Here is a 17,006-nt window from a genome sequence, read left to right as displayed (position 1 = left end):
GTTATGTTTTGGTTAGAAAATTTTAGTTCCACCTGTGACCGCATAGAGGGCGCCACTATTAACTTTTCATTGAAGAGAGATAGAGTATCAAGATGTTCAGAAGAAATACTGAAAAATGCCTGTTCTATAACTTTGAAGACACCGAATTTCTATCTCTCTCCGTTGAAAAGTTAGTGTTGGCGCCCTCTATGCGACAACAGGTGGAACTAAAATTTTCTAATCAAAGCATGACTCGTATTATTTACTATAATTCTTGTAAACATACTATTCGGCTAAATCTAACCATTATTTCACAAAAATATATAGTTCGCGGGAGTCGAGTACTGATACACAACCATGCACTGTTAGGCCCCATGCAAAACTGACTCAGACATCACTTCGTTAAAAGTTTAATAACTTCTTTTAACAAAGTCGGATTTACTTGCAGTCTTCGACTAAGTTGTAGACAATTCAATTATCCTTCTTATTTTCACTTACAGTGATAATACGATGCATACAGTGCCACCTAGCGGCGAAAATGCGTGCTGGTGGGTTTTCTCCATGTAAATTGTTGAAAATTCCCATACAAACTTCAGGCCCGTTGGTCCGGTAGTTAGACTTGTCCGATTTGCTTCAAATTTGGTGCAAGTACTTCTGGTGGGACTAGGAATCGACGCAGAGGTGGGCCGATAGGGGTCATTTTTTTCCTGTCACCCTAAGGTACATACTACAAAGTCTATTTATGAATGAACTGCCACTTGAAAACCGTTGCAAAAACGCATCTTGTCCATATATAAAATTGTTTTCGATTCTTGTATATTTATAGTTTTGATATATGATTAATACCACTGCATTCGCTATATTTGTATGCGTACTTTAGGAAAGTTACAATAATGGCAAAATATAACTAGAATACTTGGTCTATACATGAAATGTGATTATATCGTCTAAAATTTGATTTTTCTTCAATGGTCCGGGTTTTTACCACACACAATCGAAAAGTTTTTACAAGCTAATCTTATACTATAAAGATTTAGTTCAAGATATTAGTTCGGTCACAGTTTTCTGTTTTCTTTCTTCAGATCTTCTTCAATAAGTTTAATCGGATTCGATCACCTACTACAAATGAAATGACCTGATAACCAAGAAGGTTTGGTTCAATATGTAACATTCGATGTTGATTGGTTGTGATTAAACCATACGTAAGAAATATATTTGATTTATTATTACTATAAATGTACTAAGAAAATAAATATTTTACATTAAGTAGTATAGTCCTACGTCTACAGCTCGGGCAACCCCATAGGGCTGCCCCTTGTAGTTTTTATTCAAATGCTTACACAGGTTTTTCTGATTTTTTATTGCTTACATGCCTGTCTGAGCTGACCAATAAATAGAACTTTTGAAACATGAATAAAATATTGATCATTTATGCTTCATATCGGTTGAAAATTTGAAAATCTAGAGCTCGCTGAAAGTACGTTGCAATAGTTATAATAAATGTAACATTATTTTGAATATGAAATTTAATATTGCTTTTGCTTCGACTGTTTATTCGGGACAGATATAAAAGCCACCTAAAACAGATGTGAATGGGAACAGCTAAGCCTTCTCATTATACGTTATCATTAGTGTTCGTATTCACTGCACAGCATTGCATTTCTGAAACATGTTAAGAATTAGCAAATCAACATTTCGTTATTTTTCGCAGCTATGGTATTCTCAAACTGATATAAACCCTTTTCAATTAGCATGCTAGAAACAGGATTGACGTCGATGGAAGTCATGACATTTGAGTCAACAAACAAGTCAAACTGAAGCTAGTTGGCTTTGGAATATCATTTTATGCAAAATATTTTCACAATGCAACAAATGTACCTCTATGTATGGTCATTTATGCAAGCATGTTTTCATAACTTTGTTTATTATAACTTGGTAAAAAATGCATATCAATATTGATAATCACTGTGGAACACACTATTTGTAGCTTATTTTATATGGATATGCGACTATATTCTAAACAGCACGTTTTACAAAATTAGATACTTGCTTTTGACCATATTTTATCCGAGTTCACATTGTGCATGCAAACTTTTGCAGACACCATTGTGTGGCCGATATGGATGTAAATAAACATCTATTCACACAAATTTTTCGGACAGGAAAATCCGATTTTCGTACACTTTTTGTTGATGCAGTATATTGGAAAAACTTCCTTAGAATGTCACCAAGGGATCAAGGTAAGTTCAGTGTTATCTTTTATTGCCATTGAAAAAGTCTTACTGCATTATCTGGGGCAGGGTGTCATTCTAAAATCTAAAATCAAACGATGTCACGTTTTTGCGTCACTATTTTGAACGCTAATAACTTTGTTATTTATGAACGGATTTCACCAAACAATTCGGAATTAACTGAAATTATGTTTTATTGCTAGAGTGTTTTTGTATTTCAATAGCACACTATTAAAAAACAAGCAAAAATGAATAGATCTCGGAAAACGTGAAAACTCCCATGCATCAGTCAATCTATCCCCGGCAGAGCCGTCAATAGGGAGCACCTTAGTGACTCAAACGAACACGAACAGTTATAAATAAATGTACCGCGTTTCTGTTTGAATCAGTTGTTGCTCTTTGGCCAGACAAGTAACATCGTGCCTATAGCGTCTCGTACGACAGATTTGAGTACCCACCATACTTCTATGAATGACGTCATCCATATCATTCCTCGAGCGAGTTCATTCTCCCGTTGAACGTCGGGCCGTAAAGAACAGCAGTAGTAGCCAGGCATTTTAAGACAATGCGCTGCGATCAGTGCTGCATGATCAAAGTAGGCGTTGAGCAAAGTTGGATTTTCTAAGATGTCACGTTTTTTCGTCGATTGAAAAATAGTTCTTGGCATTGCAAGTTTAGACTTTTAATACTGAAGAAATGAACAGTTCAAAACTGAGAAGCTTTCTTGTTCGAGTGTGCAAAATAGTGAAAATCAGTCAGTTTAGTGAAATGTCAGTATCGATATCGGTTTGTTAGTGAGTTGCAGTCAGAATCGTCTCCCGGGTCTCGTAACGGGACGCCATCACCCAAACAAATTTGGTGAGATCAATCCTATTTATAATACTTTTCATTATTCATTTTGTTGAATTTATAAAATCACTCCAAACCCGCATCCAATTTTCCTTCCCTACTAACAAAATCTAACATCCGTAATACCTATGGAGATTGCGTGGGTTCTCCGTATCTTCTTAAGTAGGTATTCAACTAACATTCCCTTCCCTTTAGCGATCGCAAGGACATGGCCAGATGTGCAGTGAACTATACGGTCCTATAAAAAGATTTCACTGTATCACTGTGTATGACATCATCCTCGGATGTATAACTTTCAGCATTGCTCGGGCGAGCTCATTCTCTGGTCGAACGTCGCAGCGGATACGATAGCAGTAGTCGACAGATATATTTAAATTATGCAGTGCGCTGTGTACTGCTTTGCACATCACAACTGGAAAGTTACGGCACTTTGTGTCAGTGCTAGTCAGCATGCCGTTGCGATGAATCTAGTGCCGCGTTTATTTTTGCGACACTAGAGTTTATAAACTGACAAAAAACAAATCGACGGTTCTCAAATTTGGAAAGCCGATTGTTTTGATCTTCGTGGAACACCTTGTAACTCGGTGTATTTAGACCGGTACACTCTCTTACTCATTTCAATTTATTTAGGTACTTGTTCCGCATAAAATATTAACCGTTGTGTGTCCGACGCGGTACCCGGGTACCTTTTTAAGTTTCAATTAATTAAATTCCTATGTTTTATCCATAGCTGGAAATTGAAATTTTGTGACATCTTAGAACTTCACTAAGTCAAGCTTTTGGGTTAATAATATTGTTGATATAGAAAGGGTGGGAGTGAGGAGGGGCTCCTGAATTTTTTTTATTACGTAACAGGCCGACGTGAGTACCCGGGTACCCACAAAACTAAAATGCCCATAACTAAGGTAATATCCAACCGATTTCGATACTTTTGGCCTTTTTGGATTCAGGAACTCATCCACTTTTGGACTTGGTAAAAATGAATCGGGTTACTTCGTTCGGTTCCCGCGAATCCAGGTTTCCGGAAGCAGGTTCCAGAGCTGGGGTACTATTTGCGAACTTCAATGGAATACTAGCAATATGGGTATCAAAATTCTTGGAATTGCATCAGTAGGCCGTGTCTCGTGGTTTTGGAACCATTTGGTGATTTGATCCCGGAACGGACATTCCGGAGCAGGTTCCCGTGGGGCCGTGAGTGGCCAAGTCCATTTTTCAAATTGCCATAGGGTCCCGTAACAATAAAAAACAGACTTCCGAGACAATTTGAAGAGTTTTGATACTCATATTGCTAGGGCATTATTAAAATTTACAAATCACATCCTAGTACTGGAACATTACTCCGGGAAATCCGGATTACCAAAAACCAGATCCATTATTTCGGTTTTATTGTACAGAATCAAAAAGTAGACGAGTTCCTGAATCCAAAACATCTAAAAGTGTCTAAATCGGTTAAAGGAAGCCATAGTTATGAGCATTTCAAGTTGTGGGTACCCGGGTACCCTCGTTGGCCTGCTAAAGGTGTTTTTTTTTGTTGGACACATAACTGTTAAAATTTGTGCGTATAGAAAATGTTGATCCCTAATTAGCTCGACCCATATCGTAACCCTACCCATTAGGGCTGTACACAAATGACGTAGCTTTTTTCGGCGAATTTCGACCCCTCCCTCCCCCTCTTAGCATTTTGTCACAATATTCCCCCTCGTCACATATCGTCACAAATTTGCTACACTCCTCTACCCCCTAAAGTGCTACGTCATTTATACATGGCCCCTGGCACCGTACTGGCTGTTGTTTAAAACGGTATGCATTGATCAAAATGGTAAAGCGAAAATCGAAGCGAGACTAAAATATTTGCCAAAAAAAGCGAAAAAAGCAGTTTTTTTCTCACACCGTTGGAAAAATCTTCATGAAAACCAATCAATAGTACTCTACCAGTGCCTCGAATACATTGATTCATTTTCATGAAGATTTTCCCAATGGTTAGGTAAAAACTGCTTTTTTCGTTTCCAAGATGGCCGCTTTTCCAAGCTTTCTCAGTTGAACCTTAAACAAAACGAAAGAAATATTTTGTAATTTAACTCGAAGTTGAACCTTATCGACGAGTAGGTTTCAAAGCAATTTTTTAAATAGGCAATAAATAATGTTTTAAATAAATGGAGATATCTTATGCATGGTTTCGCACTGTCTAAGTAGTACTTTTTAGCTTTCATATGTGTGTGGAAAAACTGTACATACTTGTAATATGCCCAAGTAACAATTCTGGTTTTATAGCACACTAAAAGAACATTCTAAGTTTTAAGAGGGGCTCCAAGAGTGCCATGAAACCTCAATTGTTACTAGGGATGATGACAAACGATGTAAATTGTTTGAAGTATTCGTAAAATATGACACTGTTTTTTTACATTTCATATAGATTAATCCACGTATGATCGTATATATCCAAACACATAAAATATGTGCACGTTTCGTTGGCGTCAAATAACTCAATCGATGTTTGACAACCCGGTTGTCAACGACTACTCGACAAAATGAATACTTTGTCCGACCATATCCGTGAAGAGAGTAAACGTGCGATATTTCGATTATTGCATTGATTTTGTTGGCTGTTTTCGGCAACTTTAAGACTAAGAAAAACGAAAGCAATGAAATTGAAAGATAGGTATTCTAGAGCGAATCAGTTATAAACATAACACCGAAAACTCGGACTAGGCAGGCTCATATGGCCATGATCGAAAGGAAATGTGAAGAATCCATTGTCTTCTGCTGGTACGAGTTGGGCTTTCCACCCAAGTTTACCGCATGATCGTTGATAGAACATAACTCACCATCATGGTTTACCGCCGACGCCGCGATTTATATTGCACACTACATTTTCAATGTCGCCATGGTCGTGTCCAGCACACAACTCTTCCCAACACTAATGGTCTGCTCAACACGAAAATATTTGATAATCGTCAAGATGACGTAAAAGACAGTTGTCAGCGAAACGCAGCTGAAGTAAAACTGGCGATCTGTGACGAGCTGACTTCCCATGAACAACTTTGTACGTGCGTACAAAATTTCGTGCACGCGTTCAACCTCGAACATGCTTCGTCACGATGTACAGGTTCGCCTCGAACATCGAATGATGTGCAAACTCTAGTTCAAACACCCGTTTACGCACACCGGGTGCGTTTACGAGAACGATTCGCGCAAGGCAAAAAAAATCAACGCTAGTGATGATGAAAGTGAGAAAGAGAAAACTGGTACCACGAACCTATGTGTACGCACTAGACTGGTTCAATTTTTGACTTTTAGCTCCACCAGGCTTCACTGATTCCTTTTATGGCCCTTAGTAATTGTGCAAATTTTGGTACCGATCGGTTGTGTCTACGGACCCTCCAAAAATTTAAAAGTTTATATGGAAATTAGTATGGAAAATCGGTTAAAATTAAAAATAAACTCTCAAAAAATCACCTTATCAATTAATTCATGAGAACACTATATATTTCTAAAGGTATTCTTCTACTGAACACATTCGTGGAACATTGTAAGTTTGTGAAAATTCGCTGAGAAAAATTATTAACTAAAGAAGCAGCATGGCTTCAAAACATGTTGATTTAATTATTAATCATAGCAACCCTGTTTGAATAACTGCATCGGACCTACAGGAGCGGTGGGTGGTAAGCCTAGTTTACACTTGTATAACGATGAAGCTATTCAAACAGGTTTGCTGTGATTAATAATAAAATCCACTTGTTTTGAAGCCATGCTGCTTCTTTAGTAACTTTTCTCAGCGAATTTTCACAAACTTACAATATTCCACGAATGTGTTCAGTAGAAGATCACCTTTAGAAATATATAGTGTTTTCATGAATTGATTGATGAGGTGATTTTTTAAGAATTTATTTTCAATTTCAACCAATTTTTCATACTAATTTCCATATAAACTTTGAAATTTTTGGATGGTCCGTAGACACATCCGATCGGTACCAAAATTTGCACAATTACTAACGGCCATAAAAGGAATCAGTAAAGCCTGGTGGAGCTAAAAGTCAAAATTGAACCAGTCTAGTACGCAAATGGGGTTCGGTTGTGCAGGCGAGCATATGCACATGTTTTGGTACGAAATAGCGTGTAGGTTTAATATGAGCACAGAACCAGAACGAACATTGTGTAAGATGTTCATTTTGGAAGACTGGTGACGACGAAGGAGAGTAAGGATGCTGAGCAAAACTTGATGGAAGGAGTCAAAGCCCGGCAATACACATTCGCCGAAAAGGAAGCTGGAGTCAACACTTTTTAATTCTTTATTCTATATGATTTGAGCTTGCAAATGAAATATATGATTTTGTAATAAAAAGTTTTACAGATTTTCGCACATTCTTGTTTGAACAATTTTCCCATTTATTTACTGTTCGATCTGTACTGACCTATGGAACTTTTTCACTTTTCAGCGACATTCAATTAGCTAGAGAGAGCTAGAGGTTCTAATAACCCTGTCACTTCTAGTTTCTGTATATTTCACATCTTTGATCTCATTTCAGTACTAAGGCTCTAAATGTTTTTGGAAATATCTGGATCCGCTGAATCTCGTTGCTTGATTACGTGTGACACACATGAATACTGTATTTAGATGAATGACGAATGATATTTTTTTCATAAAACGTTTATTTGACACGGCATTTGCAGAAGCTTTTGCACGCCGGGGTTTCAAATGACGAATGATATTTCGAATGTGATCGAATTGGTTGATGTAAATAAAAATCTAATTGCAAAAAACTCGTACCGTAGACAAAAGATCGTTATACAAAATGATATTTGTAACGCAGACCGTCCAAACTTCAAAGAAACAATGTTATGTACGCGATTGCAAATCAAATTGTGTGATCTAATACCATAATTTCGTTATTTTCAGATTGTGAGGCATAGCTGTTTTACCCAGTGAGATAGTTAAAATTGTGTTATTGCCTATTCGATGAAAAGGAAAAGTGTTCCCGGGGAAAAGTGTGAATGATTAATCGGGCAAGAAACAGTGATTGTGAACCTCTTAATCCGTCTACCAAGCACCATCAGAAAAAGTGACTTCCAAGCAGACAGCAGTAGGTGGTGTATTTTCGGGTCCATCTCCAGCCAGCTCGCCCGGCGACGACTGACCACATGGCCAAAGCAATACCTGTCGTTGTGGTGAGTAATATTTAAACGAACGAACCTCGCTGTTTATTTCATCTTAACCTCAATTCTGGGTGCCAAATCCACTCTCAAATAAAGATGCTTCGATTATCAAATCGGCAAATTAATTGCGCAACACGAACGGTCGTCTTCTGTTTGATAGAAGCTGACTATAAATTATTTATTATTTGCATCATTTTGGTTGGGAAAGGAACCACGATCAACGTCAGTCGGTTGCTAAAATATAATAACGATACGCGCGCTATTTCAGCAAATAACTTTTTACGGCCGAGCGTGCGATCGTCGGACGATGATAGCTCTATAATGGTGCTTGAAACAATCATACCAAAGATTTCATTCGCTTTGGTTACCGATCAGCTGTCTGGCGGGGCCAATTTGAATCTGCCAGTCTGTCAACCGCCTTATAATTATTCTATTTTCACAGCCATTACTCAAAATTTGCAACCGCTCATAGTCGATCTCCATTTTGGTGCGGCATGTCGTGAACTTGTTTACCATAATCACAGTCATTTGGTCACACCTTACCAGTTACACACGTCGTTAAGGTTGTCAGATACGCGCCACTTAACGGATTTACGGTAGCTCACTTCAAGCGATAATTAATTGAATTGGGCTTGATATCGAAAGTTGCAATAAACTTCCAGTGTATGGTCAAGTTAATAGCCAAGGTATGATTTAATTTGTAGTTAACCAGTGATTAAATGTTTAATCGCTACTGTAAATTGGGTGGGAAAATTAAGTCCCTGGTAACTTGCAGCCACTTTGTATCGTAGGGCGAAAACGAATTTCGTACACTTTAAGGCATTCTGACTTTAGCAAGATCCGTTCGAGTCCAACTTTTTTACAATACTTTATTTTCTAATTTTCGCAATTTTTTTTACAACTTGTGACACTATGTTTATACTTCCTTTAAAATTACAACTTTAATTATTAACTTTTTTCTTCTAACGACATTCAATTGACTAAAAATTATTAAGTAAGGAAAGATATGAAACTTCTTGAGCCAAAACACTGAAATGAGAGCAAATGTTTGAAATATACAGATCGAAAAACATATTTCTAATCTATGTATTTAAAATCTTTGGTCTCATTTGTGGTCAAACTCGCACTCCATGAGAATTTTGAGGTATATTCTTTAAAAAATCTCGCACTGATCAAAAAGAATTTTAATGAATACTTTGAGTCATTTTATTGAAGCAAATATCATTTGACCGAGTTTGGACAGCCTAAATCCTCATTAGCATCTATCTCAGCATTACAATACTTATTCGTATTTTTAAGTTTTTCTGTTCAGGATTCCGATGGAGTTCCTCTAAAGCTTCTGGTGCTGAGGATTCGAATGATATGCTGCTCATGATTCCGATGGATCCTGCTCTCAGGCTGTCTTTGGTATCATTAGCAATATTCTGAAGAAACGACGAACGCTGCTGAAAATTATGACGTTGATGCTTTGATGGAAATCAAATATTCCAATGAAATTCCTGCTCAGAACTCTGGCAGTATATCTCTTTCAATTTTGGGATGAAAATCTTTTCAACATTTTAACTTTATCTAGCTCATGGAACCGTACTGTAGATTGTGATGAAGTAGATTAATATAAAGAGCTTTAAACTGCTATGTCGAAACGCTAACCCCAACCTCTAGGCCAAAGCATGTCGTGTGGCGATGACGAAGATTAGACTTCTCATAACGACCCAGGCAAGATTCTCTGATAAACTAAAAATCTTAGTTGGGCTCTTCCCGAAACACGATCCAGTGAGATCGCCAATTGTATCCTTCGGCGAGGAAGAGTGGGATAACACTAAAGTGATATAAGTCGGACGAGGAATTAAATGCATTTGCGAAAGGATTATATTGAAGAAAAGGCCCGACGTTGCTTTGATAGTTTCAATCCCTGACATTCCCGAACATGGTTATAAAGGTGCTCCATAAACTACTAGTTCAGGGTCACTTCCCTAACAGACGAAGGCTCCAGAAGCTGAGTCTGAGTTGACATAAGTCCTCTTTCCGTCAGCAGCGACTCACAAAAATTCTAGATTTTTTTTTAGAGCCATGATTTCTTCATACGATATGTTCACAATATTATTCTACAACTTTTTAAATAGAATATTTGTTGGTTGGACTGATTCCTGGACTAAAGTAAAGTACCCGAGCAAAAAAAATTTTCCATGAACATTTCTTAGCACTCCCACCACCATGCCACAAAAAAGTCGGTACGGTATTTTCAAATCGCTATATCTCAGCAGTCGCTTGACCAATTTGTACAATTTTGGTATCAATGGATTTTTTGGACTCTTTAGTTTACTTTGAATTTGTTTAAATTTAAATTTGACCACAATTGATCTTTTTACGACAAAAAAAGTCGGAGCACTACAAAAAATTGGAAATTTCCAATATTTGTGAAGAACTTAAAATCTAGCGCGATGACCTACGCATATTATTATGTTAAATTCTTTGGATTGATGTAGGCAACCAATTTCTAGCAGATTATTCATAATTTCTTATGAAAGGAACTACAATATCTTCACAAAATTGCATACAATACAGAAAATAACAATTTTCGGAAATAATTCAAATTTCATAGCGATGACATGCATATATTATATTGTCAAAATGTTCGTATATATGCGAGTGACAATTTTCAAGAGCATTGTTCATAGTTTTTAATTCAATGAACTACAAAATCTTCACAAAATCACGTATTTTACGGAACATTTCTTTATTTTCCATTGTAACTTTAAATTTTCACAATAATTATCTCTTTTTATGATGCTAAAATATTCGCATTTACGAAATAGACCAGTTACGAGAAGATTGTTCATAGGTTTTAATTCAATGAACTACAATATCTTCACAAAATCACGTATTTTACAGAACGTTTCATTATTTTGAAAACATTGTAGTTCAAATTAAATTAAATTCAATCAACAATGTTCTACAATCTTGGCTACCATATATATATACAAACATGTTGGTGTCGTAGCATTATTCATTGTAAAAATTTCAAGCTACCCATGAAAAAAAAGTAAATTACGTGATGTTGTGCAGATTGTGTATTTCATTGAATTCAAATATACGGACAATGTTCCACAAACTTGAGTATCACATAAATTCGAACATTTAGATATAAAAATGTTGCGATATTCATTGAATAAATTTCAATTTACAATGGAGAAAAAAAGTTCTGTAAAATACGTGATTTTGTGAAGATTTTGTAGTTCTTTGAATTTCAAACCAAAAACAATGTTTTGGAAACTTGTCTGTTTCGTAAATAAGAATATTTTAGCATAAAAAATGCGATATTCATTGTGAAAATTTTAAGTTACAATACAAAATAAAGAAATGTTCTCTAGGACACGTGATTTTGTAGATATTTAAGTTCATTGAATCAAACCCTAGGAACAATGTTCCACAAATTAATCTATTAGATAAATGTGAACATTTTTTATTAGAGTTTGCAATATTCCCTGTGAAAATTTAAAGTTACACTGAAAAATAAAGGAAAATTCTGTATAATACGCAAATTTGTGAAGATATTGTAGTTAATTGAATTAAGAACTGAACAATATTCTAGGAACTTGTCCATCACATAAATTCGAACATTTTGATATCATATACATGGCGTAAATTTCAAGTTGCAATGAAAAATAAAGAAATGTTCTGTGAAATACTCGATTTTCTGAAGATATTGTAGTTCATTGAAATAAAAACTATTATCAATGTTCTAGAAACTTGTTTACTTCATAAATGCGAATATTTTAGCATAATAAAATTGAAAAAATTTCAAGTTACAATGGAAAATAAGGAAATGTTCTGTAAAATACGCGATTTTGTGAAGATTGTGTGGTTCATTGAATTAAAAACTATAAACAATCTACTCGTAAGTTGTCTATTTCGTAAATGCGAATATTTTAGCATCATAAAATGAGATAATTATTATGAAAATTACAAGTTACAATGGAAAATAAAGAAATGTTCCGTAAAATATGTGATTTTGTGAAGATATTGTAGTTCATTGAATTAAAAACTAAGAACAATGTTTTGGAAACTTGTCTGTTTCGTAAATAAGATTATTTTAGCATCATGAAATGAGATAATTATTGTGAAAATTTCAAGATACAATGGAAAATAAAGAAATGTTCCGTAAAATACGTGATTTTGTGAAGATATTGTAGTTCATTGAATTAAAAACTAAGAACAATGTTTTGGAAACTTGTCTGTTTCGTAAATAAGATTATTTTAGCATCATGAAATGAGATAATTATTGTGAAAATTTCAAGTTACAATGGAAAATAAAGAAATGTTCCGTAAAATACGTGACTTTGTGAAGATATTGTAGTTCATTAAATTAAAAACTATGAACAATTTTCTTGAAATTTGTCTACATGAGAATATTTTAGCATCATAAAATGAGATAATTATTGTGAAAATTTCAAGTTACAATGGAAAATAAAGAAATGTTCTGTAAAATATATGATTTTGTGAAGATATTGTAGTTCAGTGATTTTAAAACTCTGAATAATGTTCAGAAAACACGTCTAACATATAAATGCAAACATTTTGATATAATGAAATGCGATATTCATTGTGAAAATTTAAAGTTGCAATGGAAAATAAAGAAATGTCCTGTAAAATACGTGATTTTGTGAAGATATTGTAGTTCATTGAATTAAAAACTATAAACAATGTTCTCGAAATTTGTCTACTGAATACATGAGAATATTTTAGCATTATAAAATGCGATATTCATTGTCAAAATTTCAAGTTACAATGGAAAATAAAGAAATGTTCTGTAAAATATGTGATTTTGTGAAGATATTGCAGTTCAGTGATTTTAAAACTATGAATAATGTTCTGAAAACACGTCTAACATATAAATGCAAACATTTTGATTTAATGAAATGCGATATTCATTGTGAAAATTTAAAGTTACAATGGAAAATAAAGAAATGTTCTGTAAAATACGTGATTTTGTGAAGATTTTGTAGTTCATTGAATTAAAAACTATGAATAATGCTCTTGAAAATTGTCACTCGCATATATACGAACATCTTCACAATATAATATATGCGTGCCATCGCTATGAAATTTGAATTATTTCCGAAAATTATCATTTTCTGTATTGTATGCAATTTTGTGTAGATATTGTAGTTCCTTTCATAAGAAATTATGAATAAACTGCTAGAAATTGGTTGCCTACATCAATCCAAAGAATTTAACATAATAATATGCGTAGGTCATCGCGCTAGATTTTAAGTTCTTCACAAATATTGGAAATTTCCAATTTTTTGTAGTGCTCCGACTTTTTTTGTCGTAAAAAGATCAATTGTGGTCAAATTTAAATTTAAACAAATTCAAAGTAAACTAAAGAGTCCAAAAAATCCATTGATACCAAAATTATCCAAATTGGTCAAGCGACTGCTGAGATATAGCGATTTGAAAATACCGTACCGACTTTTTTTGAGGCATGGTTGCTCGTGTAAATAAAACTGGCACGGTTGCAGGAGTGTTAGAGGGTCGAGGTCTTCAACAAAGTTGTAGAATATTATGTTTTGAATAACTTCGTCTAAGACACCACAGACATCAGACCTAATTTTTTTAAGGCGGAATTGTTGTTTTTTAAATTTATTAGGTTCTAAAAAGTTGCAGGTAAAATACTAAAATACAACATTTTGTTGAAGAAACTTTGGCTATTTCGATACAATATTATTCCTAGAATAAATTTAATATTACTTAGAAACAGAATACAGTGAGACGCATTGTTTGGGTGACCATTTATGTACGACGGTTTATAACATAAAATGTGTGTATATTATTTTCAATTTGTATACATTATTAGATTTGAAATTAAACTACCAGAGAACAACGATTTCGGCTTAAAAAATAATTCTACGGTATGTATAAGGTATTTTCAACAAAAATATTCGAAATTGGATATTATACAACTTTGCTGAAGTCCTTAACCATCTGAAAAAAATAGAAATAATAGAATTATATTGCGAATATTTTTTCAAAGACGCCTAGGTTCTGTAATACCAATGTTCTACTTTTATAAATTTACAGAACTAACCTTATTGGTTAATCTAAAGTAGAAATCAAGGGCTAAAAAATCTAATTTTGTTTAAGTGGTTGAGTTGTCAAATATTGTATTTGGAACAATTTAGCTGAAAGTACCATATACATACTGTAGACTTATTTTGAGCCGAAATCGTTGTTCTCTGGCAATTTAACTTCAAAATTTGTATTTTTTTTCACCTTTCCATGTTGTAACCGTATTTGATGAACTCAATATGTTCTACATGCTTGTAGGAGCGAAAAATATAACTTTTTTTTTTAATAGCTAATAATGTATACAAATTAAAAATAATATAACCACATTTTGTGTTATAAACCGTCGTACATGAATAGTCTGCCAAAAAATGCGTCCCACTTTATCAAGTTTCTATGTAATATTAAATTTATTCTATGAATAATAGAGTATCAGAATAGCCAAAGTTTGGCTCTCAAAAGTGCACCAAAACAGGAATCTTTGATGCAAGTAGTGCAAATTTATATGTAAAATAATTTTAGAAGCCAAAACATTGATTTTACGTTATTAGTTCCTTCAACAAAAAGTTGTATTCTAATGATACCTACAAGTTTGAAGAACATTTTAAAATAATCAATTAAGGTGTTTAGCATGGAATAGTCGAAAAACTGATTTTTAGGTCATATTTTCAAAATCAACAATTCCGCCTCAAAAATGATGTTTGATGTCAGTTGTATCTTAGACGAAGTTATTCAAAACTTAATGTTATACAACTTTGACGAAGACATCGACCATCTAAAAAAAATTTTTGATTTTTTTTTTGCTCGGGTCCAACCAACAAATATTCTATATAAAAAGTTTCAGACTAATATTGTGAACATATCCCACGAAAAAATGCTGGCTCTAAAATTACATCGAAGGCCTCAAATAGGTTTTGTCCCATTTTTTTTTTGCATTAGTCCCACTGTGCGACTGGTGCTGAAGGCAATCGTTTGCAGTCCGGTATCTTCATAGACTGAAAAATGGGGCCTTTAAAACAGCCAATCCCATGTTTCAGCAGATCTGCGCAATTCTAACTCGAATCAGAAACGACGCCATCTAGTTCTTCCTGGTTTGCTGGTACATAGACTCTGTACTCCTTCGTCAAAGCCACGTAGCCAGCAGCATCATTTTCCTGTTTCAGACTATTCACCACCACCCGAAGCATATCAGAGCGAAGTTTCGATTTTTCTGTCTGAAATTTACAATAGATTCAATTATTTTTGTCAACTTTGCCGAAGACATCGACCCTCTAAAAAAATGAATTTTTTTTTGCTCGGGTCCAACCAATAAATATTCTATTTAAAAAGTTTCAGACTAATATTGTGAACATATCCCACGAAAAAATGCTGGCTCTAAAATTACAGCGAAGGCCTCAAATAGGTTTTGTCCCATTTTTTTTTGGATTAGTCCCACTGTGCGACTGGTGCTGAAGGCAATCGTTTGCAGTCCAGTGTCTTCACAGACTGAAAAATGGGGTCTTTATAACAGCCAACCCCATGTTTCAGCAGATCTGCGCAATTCTAACTCGAATCGGAAACGACGCCATCTATTTATTCCTGGTTTGCTGGTACATAAACTCTGTACTCCTTCGTCAAAGGAGCATTTTCCTGTTTCAGACTATTCACAACCACCCGAAGTTTATCAGGGCAATATTTCGATTTTTCTGTCTATAATTTACAATAGATTTAGTCATTTTTGTCTTTGGCCCGGAAAACAATCTCAAAGGGCCCGAATGAGGAGCATGGATAAAGTTTAAGCAGAGAAGTCAGTTTCATTGCCTGGAGAAGTCAGTTTTGCGCGGGCCTATTGCCCAGTGCAGGATGTTAGAAGAGACAAGACAAGACAGTTGTATTTGTCTTAAGGTGTTGTATACAAAGTAGAGTGGGAAAGTGTGCCAAGTTCTTGATTTGTTTAAAGGCTTTTATGCGAATTTTGTTTAAAAAGCGAAAGGCAACTTGTTGGTAGTACTATCAAAGAAAATAAAAACAAGTTGCATTAAAAAGAATATTGAAAATTATCGGAGTTATGGCCCCTCCCCCGAAGCGATTTTTTGCATAAGCTTGTAGTGAACACTCTCACAAATGAACCGAACAACTGAAATCAAAAAAGTAAGAAAATTATTGAAGAAAACTGCACATTGTTATACTCGAACGGTTCGGTTTACTACAAAAAAAATAATAATGTAATGTAATAAAAAAACTATGCTGACAAAAAAATCGCTGTTGAGGTGTTTAAAATTTTACACAAAAATACATTACAAAGAATTCAAAATTGATGGATTAAAAATGAACCGTTCAAGTACACGAGAATAAAATTACGAACAAATTAAAATACAATTTATGAAAATCGGTTGAAATGTCACGTTTCCGGAACGGTCCTTTTTCAAGAAACTCCATTCCGAGACAATCGCGGTCAAAGCTTTGTGCTAACTTCATTTCCGTTATACACATATTTGTCACATGTTCTACGGGATTCCCTATATACTTGAGACAATTATGCGTATAACGGCAGTTCATTCGTGGAAGGAACCAGCGCGCTGCGGCGAACGGCTGTATTTTGAAATGCAGTGCTACGATCTGGATGAAATTTCGCACAGATAATTTTGATAAAGTACAGATAGATAAGTACTTTCAGAATATTGTGGAAATGTCTACTGTATTCTCATTACTAGGCCTTGTAATTCTCTCTTACTCACGCGAGAAGAA

At 34.7% G+C, this 17,006-nt stretch overlaps 1 protein-coding gene across 1 annotated transcript in view; it reads left to right on the top strand.

The window, feature by feature from the left end:
* Window positions 1-17,006, top strand: part of LOC131694116 (uncharacterized) — a 206,474-nt gene that overhangs the window by 23,633 nt on the left and 165,835 nt on the right. The window contains exon 2 of the mRNA XM_058982550.1: window positions 7,957-8,225. Coding sequence (XP_058838533.1) covers window positions 8,199-8,225 — 27 coding nt within the window. The 5' untranslated portion in view covers window positions 7,957-8,198. The remainder of the gene's footprint in view (window positions 1-7,956; window positions 8,226-17,006) is intronic.

This window comes from Topomyia yanbarensis, chromosome 3 (assembly GCF_030247195.1).
Source record: "Topomyia yanbarensis strain Yona2022 chromosome 3, ASM3024719v1, whole genome shotgun sequence".
Taxonomy (NCBI): domain Eukaryota; kingdom Metazoa; phylum Arthropoda; class Insecta; order Diptera; family Culicidae; genus Topomyia; species Topomyia yanbarensis.
This window is presented reverse-complemented; position numbering and strand designations above follow the sequence as displayed.